We start from the raw sequence: 15101 nt of genomic DNA, 5'->3' as shown, positions 1-15101 counted from the left end.
TGATTTAGCGGTTTCGACCAGAAATTGGTTAGCTGAAAGAAGACAGAGGGTGGTAGTTGATGGGGAATGCTCATCCTCGAGTTCAGTCGCTAGTGGTATACTGTAAAAATCTGTTTTCGGGCGACTGTTGTTTGTCTTTTTGAAAATGGCCTTAATGAGGGAATGGAGGGATGAGTTCGTAAATTTACGGTTCGCAGTAAGGTCGGTGGAGCTGTGGGCAGTGCTGAAGGATGTTGCAGGTACTGAGCTGTAATGTTCTATGTTCATGGACCTACAATGGGCTGGATAGCTTCCTTCTATGATGTAACAATTCTGAGGTACTCTAGCCCACAATAGAAGTTTTAGGTGCCTGGAGAGACAAGCTTGTCCAGTAAAGGATACACACTGCACAAATATCCATCATCTCTTCCTGTTCTCTGATATGCAGCGGCCTCAAAATATCTGCCCAAACAAAATAGATTGATTCAAATTCAAGCCGTCAGGAGGATGTTCACCCGAGAGGATTACCATCAGAGAATTTAATGAATAATAAGATTTCAGAATAACACAAATAATAAAATAATATCACAGCAGCATAAACGTTGGCAGCAGAGTAAAACGTACAGATGTAAATAGTTCCAAGTTCAACATTGTATTCAGTTTTGATCACCTTGCCATAGGAAGGATGGTATTAAACTGGAACCTTACAAGGATGTTGCCAGGACTCAAGGGTCTGAGTCATAGGGAGAGGTTGGATAAGCTGGGACATTTTTCTTTAGAGTGCAGGAGACTGAGGGGCGGCATGAAGTGCTTCGAGAGGCTAGTCATGGTCCGCATCAGTTCCAGTCTCCCAGCCTGCCTCGATCTCCTATAGAATGGGGCCATAGCGGGTGCTGTATCCCTGGAACATCTGGACAACAAGGACACCCACGTCAGATTCCTGTTCATTGACTATAGGTTCACCTTCAACACCATTATTCCCTTCAGACTGATCACAAAATTACCTGACCTTACTCTCGGCTCCGCCCTCTGAAATTGGATCCTCAGCTTTCTGACTCACAGTCCACAATCAGTGAAAATAAGTAAGCGTGTCTCTTCCATGATAACATTCAACACTGAAATCCCAAAGAATGTGTCCTACTATACCCCCTGTACACCCACGGCTGTATTGCCAAATTTTAAACGAATGCCATCTACATGTTCACTGATGACACCATCATAGTAGGACAGATATGTAATGATGGCAAGTCAAAATGCAGAACGGAAAGAGAGGACTTTGTGATGTGCTGACTGAGACCATCCTCTCTTTCAACGTCGGCAGAACGAACCAACTGATCAATGACTTCAGAAAGAAAGGAGGTAAATGCATCCATCTACATCAATGGAACGGAAGTTGAAATGGTGGACAGCATTAAGATTCTCGGAGTGATTATAACCGACATCCTGTCCTGGACTTCCCAGTTAGATGTGACAGACGAGATGGCACAACAACGCCTCTTCATTCTCCGGCAGCTCTGGACATTTGGTATGCCCACAAGGATCCTCACCAATTTCTACAAATGCACCACCGAAAGCAAACCATCCGGGTGCATAATGGCCTGGTGTGGCAACAGCCCATCCCAGAACAGTAAGAGAAATGACAGAAGGTTGTATGCACAGCCCATGCCATGAAGGAAGCCAACCTCCCGTCCATTGACTCCATTTACACGGCTCGTTGCCCGCGGAAAGACTGCTAACCAAATACCCATCGCACTCTGGATTACCGACAAAGTTAAAAATCACCTGATGAAGGAGCGTCGCTCCGAAAGCTAGTGCTTCCAATTAAAACTGTTGGACTATAACCTGCTGTTGTGTGATTTTTAACTTTGTACACCCCAGTCCAACACCAGTATCTCCAAATCATGACTGGGTAACCTACAATCTATTCCATCAGGCAGACTGTGCAGAAGCTTAAACATACAAACCAGCGGCTCATGAACAGCACCTTCCCAACCATTGTTAAATTGAGGAATGGAATCTCTGACTTCAAATAGTGCTGATCTTCATCACGTTGATCTTGCCTATTGCATGCCATTTGTGGTGTAGCCTGTATGCCTCAGTCTGTTTTTAGTTTACCCTCTGACCTGCATGTCCTTGCTTATTGTAGGACCGAGATTTCCCAGCTAGGGACAATGACTCTGGAGGCAGACAGGACACAGGCAGGGAGTGGAATTTAATTCAAGCAAAAACTGTTTATTGCAGGGAGAGTACCAAAGGATCTTCCTCAAATCTGGTTTTGACATGAGAAGACATGGCTTCCTTCTTCCTCAGCTCAGATCAGAAGAGGGTCGCTGCTCCCAGTTACCTATGGGGTGGTGAGTACCTCCTGTTTTTCATCTGGTGGTGGGTGGCCTTTACCAGTCACCTCAGAGGGTTCGTCGTTTCCTGTTTGAGAGGTTCTGCCCTCCTTTCTCCCCACAGCGCTCTGTCTCTTCTTCTGATGATGACCCTCCTTGAGCCCATCTTTGATTAACTTAGATTACTTACAGTGTGGAAACAGGCCCTTTCGCCCAACAAGTCCACACAGACCCGCCGAAGCGCAACACACCCAGACTCACCCCCCTACATTTTACCCCATCAACTAACATTACGGGTAATTTAGAATGGCCAATTCACCCAACCTGCACATTTTTGGATTGTGGGAGGAAACCGGAGCACCCGGTGGAAACCCACGAAGACACGGGGAGAATGTGTAAACTCCACACAGAGTCACCTGAGGCGGGACTTGAAACCGGCTCTCTGGCGCTGTGAAGCAACAGTGCTAACCAGTCTGCCACGTGACTCCCATCTTCATCATCCGTAGAGCTGCCTGTATCCTCACCGTGCAGCTGCCGTTTCCCCCTTTGCTATGAGGTTTTGGTGGCCTGGCGTGTTTCCCTCCTGTTTTTTTATAGGAACCCACTCCTCTGCCTCCTTGGTTCCCTCCTCCTCCATTGCCTCTGTCTGTCCTGTTGGAGCTTGAATCAACTGCTGTACCCACCTGCTGGCTGCTCTCTGCTCCGCTCCAGCCTGTCCTTCCTTCTGGGTCCTACCATACACCGTTCCCTTGCTGGTTTGTGGTGTCTTGCTGATCTTTTGCCGTCCACATCTGGCCATCTGTGCGTAGGTGGCTGACGCTCGTCTTGGGCAGGCCATGTACACGTGATCCGCCTCTTCACACAGATTACAGTTCTTGGCCTCTCTGCATTCCTCGGTTGGGTGACCCTCCTGTTTGCAGTTCCAACAGATAGTGACCTTACAGTCAGCTGCAATGTGGCCTGACCTCCCGCAGGTTTGGCACACTTTTGGCTGTGCTCCATATGTCAGGTACCGTCTGCTCCCTCCGATTACAAAGCTGGAGGGTGGGTGGAGGATGTTCCCATGTCATTGACCCTCAGGGTTACCCTGACCTGACGCTTGCTGGTCCAGATTCTGAAAGGGTCAACCACATCAGTGCCTTCTGCCTCAACCTGGACGTATCTTCTCAGGAAGGTGAGGACATCAGCAGCTGGAATGTGGGAGCTGTACATATGAATCGTAACAACCCGACTGCTCTGTGAAGGACGCACACACAACAGCTGACAAGATGGAGAACAGAGGCTCCCCTTCCTTCTCCTTGAAGACCTTCAGGAGCTGCTCGCACTGCTTCACGCTCCTGAAGGTCACATCGAAATAGCCTGACCCAGGAAAATCCTGCATGCAACACGCATCTTTTTTTTATTTCAAAAATATACTTTATTCATGGAATAATTTGATGGTCTGTACAGTTGGTCATGCCATACATACGTAAACATTTACATACAGAGATCAGAATTTATCATTTTTATATACAGGTTTGTAGGTTTATCAATCATATGTCCATATATTTAGCTGAGGCATTAGCAGAACCCAAATGACTACGTGGGCCCCCTGTTCTTCTTTGGCAGGCAGATGTTACACGTTGGTCTTTCCCCACCACGCCTTGGCGGCAGCTGCCCCAAGCTTCAGCGCGTACCTCAACACGTAGTCCTGTACCTTGGAATGTGCCAGTCTGCAACACTCAGTCGGGATCAACTCCTTCAGCTGGAAGGTCAACAGGTTTCGGACTGCCCAGAGAGTGTCCTTCACCGAGATGATAATCCTCCAGGCACAGTTGATGTCCGTCTCGGTGTGTATCCCGGGGAACAGACCATAAAGTACGGAGTCCCGCGTCATGGCGCTGCTCGGGAAGAACCTCGACAAACGCCACTGCATTCCTCTCCAGACTTCTTCTGAGTAGGCACATTCCAGAAGGAGGTGTGTGACAGTCTCGTCCCCCCACTGCCGCTTCGAGGGCAGAGTGTGGTGCGGGTGAGAGTCCGGGCGTGCATAAAGGATCTCACAGGCAGAGCCCTTCTCACCACCAGCCACGCCATGTCTTGATGCTTGTTGGAACGTTCTGGCGATGAGCCATTCTGCCAAATGGCTTTAACAGTCTGCTCAGGGAACCGCTCCATAGGATGCGCCCTCTCCTTTCCCCGAAGGGTCTCAAGGACACTACGTGCTGACCACTTCCTGATGGACTTGTGGTCAAACGTGTTTTTCTTCGTAAACTTCTCCACAAAGGGCAGGTGATACGGAACGGTCCAACTGCTCAGAGTACTCTGCAGCAGCGAGGCCAGGCCCATCCTTCGCACACATCTGTGCATGCAGCGCTCATCGGCTGCTTCAAACCCACAGCACTCGAGCAAAATCTTCTTCACAAACACAATCCGATTGACAGGTGTACGATCCTCCACCTCCTTCACAGTTACCCCGACTGTGTTGAAAATGTACTGACCTGGGCTGCGTGCTGCTGCTGAGGCCGTTGCTCCTTGCTTGGCTGGTCACTGAATTGGTGTCAGACCGAAGCCAGCATGAAGATCCACAAAGAGCAGGGCAGCACAACCAAATGATTCTTCAACGTCCAATCACGATTCAGCAATGATCTTGACTTGCTGTGATGACTCGCAACTCGACACCCGTCCTGATATGAACAGACACTTGATCTTAGCCAAAAGAGACAATATTAAAAATCTTGCTGAAAATCCAAGTTCGGTTCCTCTATTGCTTTTCTGTAATTAATCTACCATTCAGTTTCTCAAATATGTTTCCCATTTCATACATGTGTGTTGATTTTTTTTCTATGCCCATTATTTTCAGTTCCCAAAACTTCCCCAAATTAGTTTATTTACTAATGTCATACAATGTACTTTTCTCCTCAGTCTCAGGTTTTCTCCTATTGCTGCGAAAGCTTTGTTTATGTATTTTTCTGTGACGACAGAAGTGAAGTAGTTGTGTCATGTTTCTCTGTTCACCAGTTTCCATTCCCTGGTTTCTGACTGTAAGGAAGTTGACACTTTGACTAAAAAGAACAGATGTTGTCTGTTCACCCTGTCCATGCCCCTTGTAATCTTAAACCTGAATTACTTACCCACTCAACTTTCCCTGCTCCAATGGAAACAACCCGAGCTTATCCAGCCCCTCTCCACAGATCATATCCTCCATCCCAGGGAACATCTCCGTGAATTTCCTCTGCACCTCATCTAATACAATCACATCCTTCTTGTAATGTTCTCCCAGACCTGCACACAGTGTTTAATTTGGCCTTATCAAAGTGCTATATAACTCTTATAATCATTGCGTCAACGATCAAAGGCTACGGTTCTGCTTAACTCATCAATGATCATATCCAGTTACGTTCAAGGATGTGTGGGGAAGCACCCTCTGAGCTTCCTAGTGTGCAGCCATTCATTGAATACTCCACTGTTCTTCCAAATGCAACACTTCATATTTATCAGGGTTACATTCCATCTGCCGTTACCATCTGACCAATCCGCCAGTATATTCCTGTAACATAAGGCCTTCCTCCTCGCTGCCAACCAGCCAGTCAATCTATGTTTTCAACACAAACTTGCTTATCACACTCCCCCTACCCACTTCACATTCACATCACTTATGGATACCACAATTAATAAGGAAACAGCACTGATCTCTGCGGTACACCAGGGGACATTGGTCTCCAGACACACAAACAGCCTTCTACCACGAAGTTAAGTTTGGATGCAACTTGGTAAGTCACTAATAGGTCCTACCTTTTCCCTGCTTATTCGGTTCCAGATGACATACCTGTAGAATATCTGGGGATTTTCCCTAATCTTGCCCTGCCAGCAGGTTTCTATGGCCCTGTATGCGTCAGTCCCCTCTGAGTGAAGAATGTTCTCCTTATTGCGGTCTTAAATGCCCTCTCACTTATCTTGCCATTCTTTTCCTTAAATGTAGAGTAGACAGCCAGAGAAGCATTCTGTTTATTTCCACCTTGTCACATGTTTTGTAGATTTTCTAAATTTCATTGTGACCACCTCTCGTTCTTTGAAACTGGAGATGTCACAAGACAAGTCCCCCCATCAGGAAATCTTGTCATCTGAGGGATTAATTTGGAGAATGTCCATGGCAAGTCCTCTGTGAACAGTATACTCTTTCTTACATTGGGTCCACAACACTGTACACAATTGTCCAAGTATACTCTCACCAACACTCTCTGAAACTGCTTAATGATGTCTTTACATCTATATTCAGATTCCCTTAAAGGAAGACCAACCTAACTTTAACTTTCCAATTACATGTATTCTTCCAAATACTATTCACGTTAATTGTATTTACGAACTCACTGTGTGAGTTCTTCCAGAAAAACTTCTGAAAATCCAAATGCACCACTTCCACTGGTTGTCCATTGTCTATGCTGCAAGAAACAACATCAAACAATTCCGAAAATTTTCAGGTATGATTTCTCTGTCAGAAATAAATAGTGATTCTCTGCAATGTTGCTGTTCATTTCTAAATGCCCAATATCACATCTTATATAATAGATTCCAACTGTTTCCCTACAGGTGTCAAATTAATTGGTTTGCAGTCCTCTGCATTATCTCTTCTTGCCTGCGTATATAGTTGAATCATGTTTACAACGGCCCTGTTATCTACGATGGCGTATGGCCTTTACAGGATCTACAGGAAAATAAACCACAGTCACCCGACAGTTCAATTAATGTGCTGATTTATTTCTGACATTTTGATATGAAGTACATCTGGCCCATCAGACTTATCAATGATCAATCTAGCTACTTTCAAGTACTACCTCGTTGCTGAAACGCATTGACTTTAGTCTTTAGTTCCACAAGGCCCATGTGACCACTTGCTATACCTCCGAGATTTCATGGAGTTTTCTCCATGAAGACAGATGTGAAGTAACTGGGTAGTTTCTCTGTCCTTTTCCTTTTTCACCACATTAAATTCTCTAATACCTTACAAATTTTCTCATTTGACCTTGCTTTTGTTTTCTTTAGTATATGGATTGTAGATGTAAGCAGTCTTTGTGATTCCTGTTGGTTTGTATTCATGTTTTTTTTTATTTCATTAACACTTTCTCCATCCTTATTTTCGGAAAAGTAAATCTCTCAAAATGTTCAGATTTCCACAATATCTGAAATTCTCCTGAAACTGCTTCCTTTGATTTAATGCAATCTTTAGTTTCTTACATTAACCATCATTGAGTCATCTTCCCTTCCTTTGATGTTTGTAACTTAGTGATATGTAGGTATATTTCAGGCATTGCAGTATTTCTATCAATAGCAACCATTATTTGGCTCACGCTAAATGTCATATTGTATTTTTCCAATTCACTTGACCCTCTCATCCCCGGGCGTCCATGATTTTTGAGAGTAAAGTTCAAAAATTGTATATTACATGCAGATGCCGTGTATAATGCAACATATTAATGTCACTATTCCTCAAAAGCTGCTTAAGAGCAAGTTTATTAACTAGCCCTTGCGACCACACAACACCACGCCGGAAATAACCTGCTCTCTAGTTTGATTTACAACATACTCTTCAACCTACCTCATATACATCTATGAAATTTACTTTTCACACCATTAGCAATCATTTAGCTAACGCAGTTAAGATGCAATTTTAGATCATCCAGTTTTACTGCAAACACCGACAATATTTGCGTGTCTAATTTCCAGAGTATAGGATGCTCAAAATTTGCACAACAGTTTTGGTTTCGGTATGTGTGTTCCTCCTTGTTGTTTCCAAGATCGACGCAAACTGATTCTGAAGAAGCTGTGGGATGTGGTCTGTGGTGTTATTAGTGATAGACGTGGACAAGACACTGGGGAGGCATAACCCGACGCTGAGATGATCCGAAGAAATGGCCATCAATACAGGACAACCATCAATAACCTTCCCCGGTTTGCCAGGGCAAGTGTCTCCGTATTGTCTCTTCTCCCTCACACTCACTGTATATCTGTTATATTCCTGATGAAGAGCTTTTGCCCGAAACGTCGATTTTCCTGCTCCTCGGATGCTGTCTGACCTGCTGTGCTTTTACAGCACCACTTTGATGTAAATCTTGTTTCCAGCATCTACTGTCCTCACTTTTTCCATATCTGTTATACCACCTAGCCCCTAACAAGGCGCTTGCTCCACCACTTTCACTATTGCAAGCAACACTCTTTTTCCTTCACTCTTTCTGTCACTGAAAGCAAATTGAGGTTGAATTTACTGTTTTGCCAACATTGAACCAGTAAGACGATATAAAAATGCAGACATCTTGAAAATTGGAGAGAGAGCAGATGCCATTGAGACGGAAAAAGCCTGAGGATCAACCATCTGGCTCTGAAAGACATTAGGAAATACTCACTATCAAAGATATTTTTTCATATGAAACATATTCACAGTAAACAGAAATATGACGAACCAGGGAATTCAACAGCCAGAAGAGTGACGTCACAGAGGATGGCAGTGGCTGTGTGGTTTTGAAATTATCATTGAAACAGCATATATTTATTGAGTTGGAGGCAGATAATAATCAGTTGTGTCGGGGCTAGATTTGTGAGTAGTTGTTGTGTAATGTTCACTTTTAGAGTTTAAAAAATAAATTCACATTATTTTCTTTAAATATTGAAATTTGAGAGTTCTCTGTCACTCATATTCTAATAGACTACGAGGTGAGGTCAGCTTTCCTGGGTGTTTGGTATAATTAACAGAGAGTTTCACTGCCATGTCTTAACAGGTGCAAACGCCAACAGAGAGCAACGAAAAAAGAAATAAGGGTTGAGAAGATTAAATATGGGAGTAAGTGAGCCAATCATGTAAAGAAAGACTGTAAGATCTTCTTTCAACACATAAAAGGCAAATTAGAGGCAAACATTGGCATTTGATCGCAAGAAATTAACACAAGAGAGATACCAGTGTGGAACAACGAAATGGCTGAGGAGCTGAATAATTATTTGGTGTCAGTCTTCACGGTGGAAGACACGAGTAATATCCCAAAAATTGAAAAGAGTGAGTGGACAGAGGTAGGTATAGTGGCCATCACCAAGGAGAAAGTACTGGAAAAAACTGAATGGCTTGAAGGTAAGTGAATCACCTGGAACAGATGGACTACAATCCAAAGTTCTGAGGTCGATAGCTGATAACACAGTGAAGGCATTGGTCGTGATCTTTCAGGAGTCGCACGAATCAGGGAGATTCCCAAAAGGACTGGAAAATCGCTAACGTAATACACCTGTTTAAAAAAGGAGTAAAGCAAAATACGGAAACTTACAGACTGACTAATCTAAACTTGGCTGTGCGTAAGATCCTGGAATCCATTGTGAAGTATGAGATTTCTGAATACTTGGAGGTGGATGGTAAATTAGGATAAAGTTAGCATGGTTTCATCAAGGGGAGGTCATGCCTGGAAAAATCTGCAAGAAAACCTTGAGGACGTAATGAGCAGCTTCGAACAAGGAAAGCAAATGGATGTCATCCACCTGGATTTCCAGAAGGTATTTGACAATGTGCCGACAGGAGGCTATTGACTAAGGCAAGGGGCATTGTGTTAGAGGCAAGGTACCAGCATGGATAGAAGTTTGGCTGTCTGGCAGGAAGCAAAGAATGTCGATAAAAGTGTCCTTCTCAGGTTGACAGTCGGTGACAAGTGGTGTTCCATAAGTCTCAGTGTTGGAACCACAAGTTTTCACTTTATACATTAACGATCCAGGTGAAGGAACTGAAGGCATTCTGGCTACGTTTGAAGATGATCGGTATAGGGACAGGTAATGTCGAAGAGACAGGAAGGTTCAGGAAGGATTTGGACAGGTTAGGATAATGGGCAACGAAGTGGTAGGTGGAGTACAAAGTAGGGAATTGTGAGAACATGCATTTTGGTAGGAAAAATACAAACATGGCCTTCTTTCTAAATGGGGAGAAAGTTCAGATATCTGGAGTGCAAAGAGACTTGGGAGTTCTACACCAGGATTCACTCAACGTTAACGTGCAGGTTGTAGCTAGGAAGGCAAATGCAATGATGGCGTTTATTTTAAAGGATTTGAATGTAAAAGCAAAGACGTACTTCTGAGGCTCTATAAGGCTCTTCTCAGACCGTATTTGGAATATTGTGCGCTGTTTTGAGCCCGAATGTGCTGGCCTTGGAATGGGTTCAAAGGAGGTTCACGAGTCCCAGGAATGAAAAGCTTAACATATGAGAACGTTGGAGGACTCTGGGACCGTTCTTGATGGAGTTCAAAAGGATGGGGGGGGGGGGGGGGTAGGATCTAATTGAAACATACAGAATACTGAATGGCCTGGATAGTGTGGATGTTGAGAAGACTTCCATTGGTAGGAGACTCGAAGATCCAAGGACACAGCCTTAGAGTAAAGGTAAATCCTTTTAGAATGGAGATATGAAGAAACGTCTTCAGCCAGAAAGTGAAGAATCTATGGAATTCATTTTCACTGAAGGCAGTGGATGTTAGGTCATTGAATATATTTAAGACAGAGATAGATCGTTTCTTGAGTATCAAAGCTATCAAGGGTTACAGGGAGAAAGCAGGAGAATGTGATTCAGAAACATGTCAGCCATAATTGAATGGTGGATCAGACTCGTTGGGCTGAATGTTCTAATTTCTGTTCCGATGTCCGATGATCGTATGGCCGTAAGCCGCAGCCAATTGTTTCCTCTCTATCATTTTGACCCTCCCGACAGCAAAGTGCGAGAGTAAAAAATCCCCGAGTCATCTTTATCAAACAGGGAAGATTCCTGTTGAGGATTCATGGGAATCGATCCACTGCTCAAAGGAAAGGAAATTCTGCCAAATCCAGCTGTTCCAGGAAAAAGTCTCATACCTGCAGTTTGTTTGAGTAGAATAATATCAGAGACAGAATAGCAGTTGGGACATTTTATCACTTTTCCATTTAATATGAGTTCAACTCCTATGAAACTCTGGAAAACTTTCCTTATTCATTTTCGTCTTAACAAATGTGCATTTGTGTATGTGTCTGTACATGTGTGACTCTGTGTCTCACATTGTTCGAGAAAATGACCTAGGTTATACTTCAAATCTGTTGTAACCAGTGGAGAAGTGGGGCTAGTAATTGAAACAGTGACCCTCCAACAGTGGTCGGAGCAGGAATGAGAAATTCTCACGAGGTTGTTCAAATGGGAATTCTCTTCCCCCGAAGTTTCATCCAAAAATGGCAGCTCAGCACCACCACTTCCAGCGTAATTACACATTGTCCATAAATGTTGGCCTATCAACAACTGCCACATTCCATGAACAAATCAAAAATGATAAACTGCAGCAGAATAAATTGAATTGGAAAAAGACAGATAGATAAATGCCTGTTGCCTTCCAGAATTGTGCTGCCTGTGCACTATAACTTTGTGCAGTTTCCTTCTATTTATTCCAAGTTGTGTTTTGCAACATCTGACAGCCATGTGAATAGAGGGACATTGTGGACAGACAGAAAAGTGCTGCGGAGACCACACTCAGATCAGCCATGATCTTACTGTCTGGCCGAACAATGACAACGTGTCTAATGACCAACTCCTGCTCCTCAGGTCTCTGTTCTTATGTTCCATTCAGTCCTTAAAACCACCTAAACAGGAGCCGATAGAGACCACTTGCTCCAAATACCTGGTCCGCAGTAACACAGGATACCATTCAGTCATCAACACTGCGTGGTTTGGTGTGGGTTGGAAAATGTGATGGGAAATCCAGGCTGGTTACGAAAGTAGCCTCCCATCTTTTTACAGAGTGCCTCCTCTCTGTAACTGGGGTTTCATTTATTGGTCATGTTGTAGACCCAGACTCACTGTAAATATTTGGCTCATATCTCTCCCAGAGATGGCTCACATAATACATGTCTCTCACTGTCCTCAGCATTCAATAACAGTATTCCAGGAAAATTGCAACCATTCACTTTCCAAAGACAGAATATGAGAACATCAGAAACAGGAGTAGGTAATTCGAATGCTCACGCCATTGTATGCGATTATGTCTGACCGACTGTTGGCATTAATTCCTTTTTAATGGCCAATTCTTCACACCCCTCAGCTCTGTGACAGGTCAAAAATCCATCTATCTCCTCGTTAAATACTTGCAGTGATCTACTTCCCCTCACTTTCTAGACATGAGAATTGCTGACATTCACTACTCTCTGTGAGAAGAAAACACTCTCCAGATAGACACCATCTTATTAAGATTAACAAAAGGGCTTAACTGATTTGCTCGGGGATGAGGGATTGAGACGGATATCAAGGCAGGATTTGATTGAAGATTTTATCCTCTGTGGCACTTAAATATCCAGAATCATGCATCCCAATACAATAAAAAAAAATACAAGCCATGGAATTTATTATTTTCTCAGTGTCTGTGTAGAACATAACGAGTGATTGTCCATCACTATCAAGATTCAATGCAATGACCTCTTATTCTCTCGCAGTGCTATAGATGAACGTTCACTCATTCCTTTTTTACCAACAACCCAGGGATTACTCTGGTTAAATTCCTTTACACTGTCTCTGTTAGAATGAGATCATTCCTATTAAAGGAGAGAAAATTTATCCACATTATCCCAAATACTGCCTCAACAACAATCTCAGCGATGATCATAATAATTCCTTTTCCTCACTTTTCTCCATTTTTTATCATGATGTAAGAACCCATTTCTTCTCTATGCACAGCCACAGACGTGGAATTGAAAAGTTTCTTACATCTGTATGTCGGCATCAGTAAAACCAGCACAAGAGGAGATGACCATCACTCTTAGGGAGAGTCTCAATCAGAAAGATTGCACTTGAAATGAGGAATGGTCACCTACCTCAATGGAAATGACGTGTAGGAATAAGGAAAACAGGCACAGGAAGGGAGCTAACTTTACTTTTGTTCTTCCCTCACGGGATGTGGGCAGCCCTGTCCAGACGAGCATGTTATACGGATCTTGAACTGAGTGACTGGTTCAGCTGTTCCACAGGACAGTGAAGAGTAAAACACATTGCTGTGGATTTGCACAGACCTGACTGGGGAAGGATAACCCATTGATTTCTTTGAAGGACATGAAGTAAGCAGATGGGCTTTCTCTCACAAATGATGATAGTTTCATTTCAATTACACCAATTTCCTTCATGAGATATCAGCAGATTATTATTCTGTGCCTCTAGATTATGTGCAGTGATGTAAGCAGCATGCAGTGTCTGCCCGTCTGATGGATTCTGTGCAGTGAACAAGTTCGACATACTCAAGCGCAATTATTCTGTTATTCACATGTGGTTAGAAGGGACTTGATAACGTGTATCCAGATTTACCAAAGGCACAATTGATGGTTTATTCAGAAGATGCACTGAGGCTGAGGAGGAGACGGGGATATCACGATGGTGGGATTAGACAGTATTAGTGAGTGGGGAGGATATGGAAATGTACATTTGTGAAGGGCTAGAAGGATTATGGAGTTTGAGAACAGTCTGATTCCTCCCCGCATATTGGTGAGTAATTTGTCATGAGTTTTTTGCTCGTTTTAATTTGGGTGAAATGGAATATTTCATTGGAATTGAAAACGTTGACGTCCACCTTTCTAAATTTTAAATAATATGAGCCGCAGTTCAGATTAACCTGGCTTTATGAACAGATAGAATGACTTACCAGGAACACCAACTATAGCGAGAATGGGATAGTAACCAACTTGAATAACCAGCAGAAAATTATAGATCCACCATGCTAATGATATCCCAGGCTGGGAAATCCAGTAAAGACCATCCGATAAACTCCTGTCCATTGTTGGAACATTCCAGTCTAATGTTGTCAGATTCTGATCCATTGTTGGGACATTCTAGTCTAATGTTCTCAGATTCTGATCCATTGATGCAATATTCCAGTCTAATATTCTCAGATTCTGATCCATTGTTAGAACATTCCAGTCTTATGTTCTCAGATTATGATCTCTCCTCCCCCTCTCTCTGGAGCAGCTGATCCCTGTTAGTGCTGTCGGTGAGCTCCTGCTCATACTACGGGATAAAACATTGAACCGAATCCTTAATTAATAGAAGTGGCAAATCCTCCCGTGACACAGTTAGGATCCACGGAGACTGACATCAGTAACATTCACTGAACTTATAGCTCCAGTTAACCGTTTCAATTCAATACTATCTTATTAAAATTCAAAATAATGATTAATATTTACACATTCTGATAGGGATATGTGAAGGTGACTGAGGGAACGAATGTTGGGGCTGATAGGTCAACTCAATTCAATCTGCCTTGGATATGGGAGTAATGCTGGAGATTTTTCGGAACATGAATATGTTTCCATGTTTATAAATGTTTAGAAATCTTGTAATTGCTGTTCAGGCATTACATTATCAATAAAACATTGAGAGAACTTCCATCATCCATGAGCTTGAAGAAAATGTCCTTTAGACTATGTGCGTTTACAACAGGCAATGACATTATGTTAACAGAGAATTGTACCGAAGAGACAGTAGGGACTGCAGATGCAGGAAAATTCAGTGTAGATAAAGTGTGGTGGTGGAAAAGGCACGGCTGGTCAGCCAACAACCGAGGAGCAAGTGAGTCAACGTTTCAGTCAGGACCCTTCTTCATGACTGGGGAGGGGGAAGAGGGCTGAGAGGAAATGGGTGGTGAGGTGAGGCTGTAGAAAGGTAGGCGATACGTGGATGAAGGTGGGAGGTGATAGTGATAGGTCGATGGGGAGTGTGGAGCGGTCGGTGGGAAGGAACATGGACAGGTAGGTCCCCTCGAGAGGGCGGACCTGAGTCGGAGAGTTGG

The 15101-nt window shown here is 43.5% G+C and overlaps 1 protein-coding gene across 1 annotated transcript in view; it reads right to left on the bottom strand.

Moving 5' to 3' along the window:
* LOC148139821 (putative G protein-coupled receptor 139) overlaps positions 1-14408 on the bottom strand; it is a 53211-nt gene extending 38803 nt beyond the window's left edge. The window contains exons 1-2 of the mRNA XM_087980181.1: positions 14156-14408; positions 13959-14092 (exon numbers count right to left, since the gene is read on the bottom strand). Coding sequence (XP_087836307.1) covers positions 13959-14092; positions 14156-14217 — 196 coding nt within the window. The 5' untranslated portion in view covers positions 14218-14408. The remainder of the gene's footprint in view (positions 1-13958; positions 14093-14155) is intronic.
* Between the last annotated feature and the right edge of the window lie 693 nt (positions 14409-15101).

Source organism: Chiloscyllium plagiosum, unplaced genomic scaffold (genome assembly GCF_037043375.1).
Source record: "Chiloscyllium plagiosum isolate Xiang-an unplaced genomic scaffold, Cpla_swu_hap1 HiC_scaffold_37, whole genome shotgun sequence".
Lineage (NCBI taxonomy): Eukaryota > Metazoa > Chordata > Chondrichthyes > Orectolobiformes > Hemiscylliidae > Chiloscyllium > Chiloscyllium plagiosum.
The sequence above is the reverse complement of the archived record's forward strand: the minus strand, read 5'-3'. Positions and strand labels throughout refer to the sequence as shown.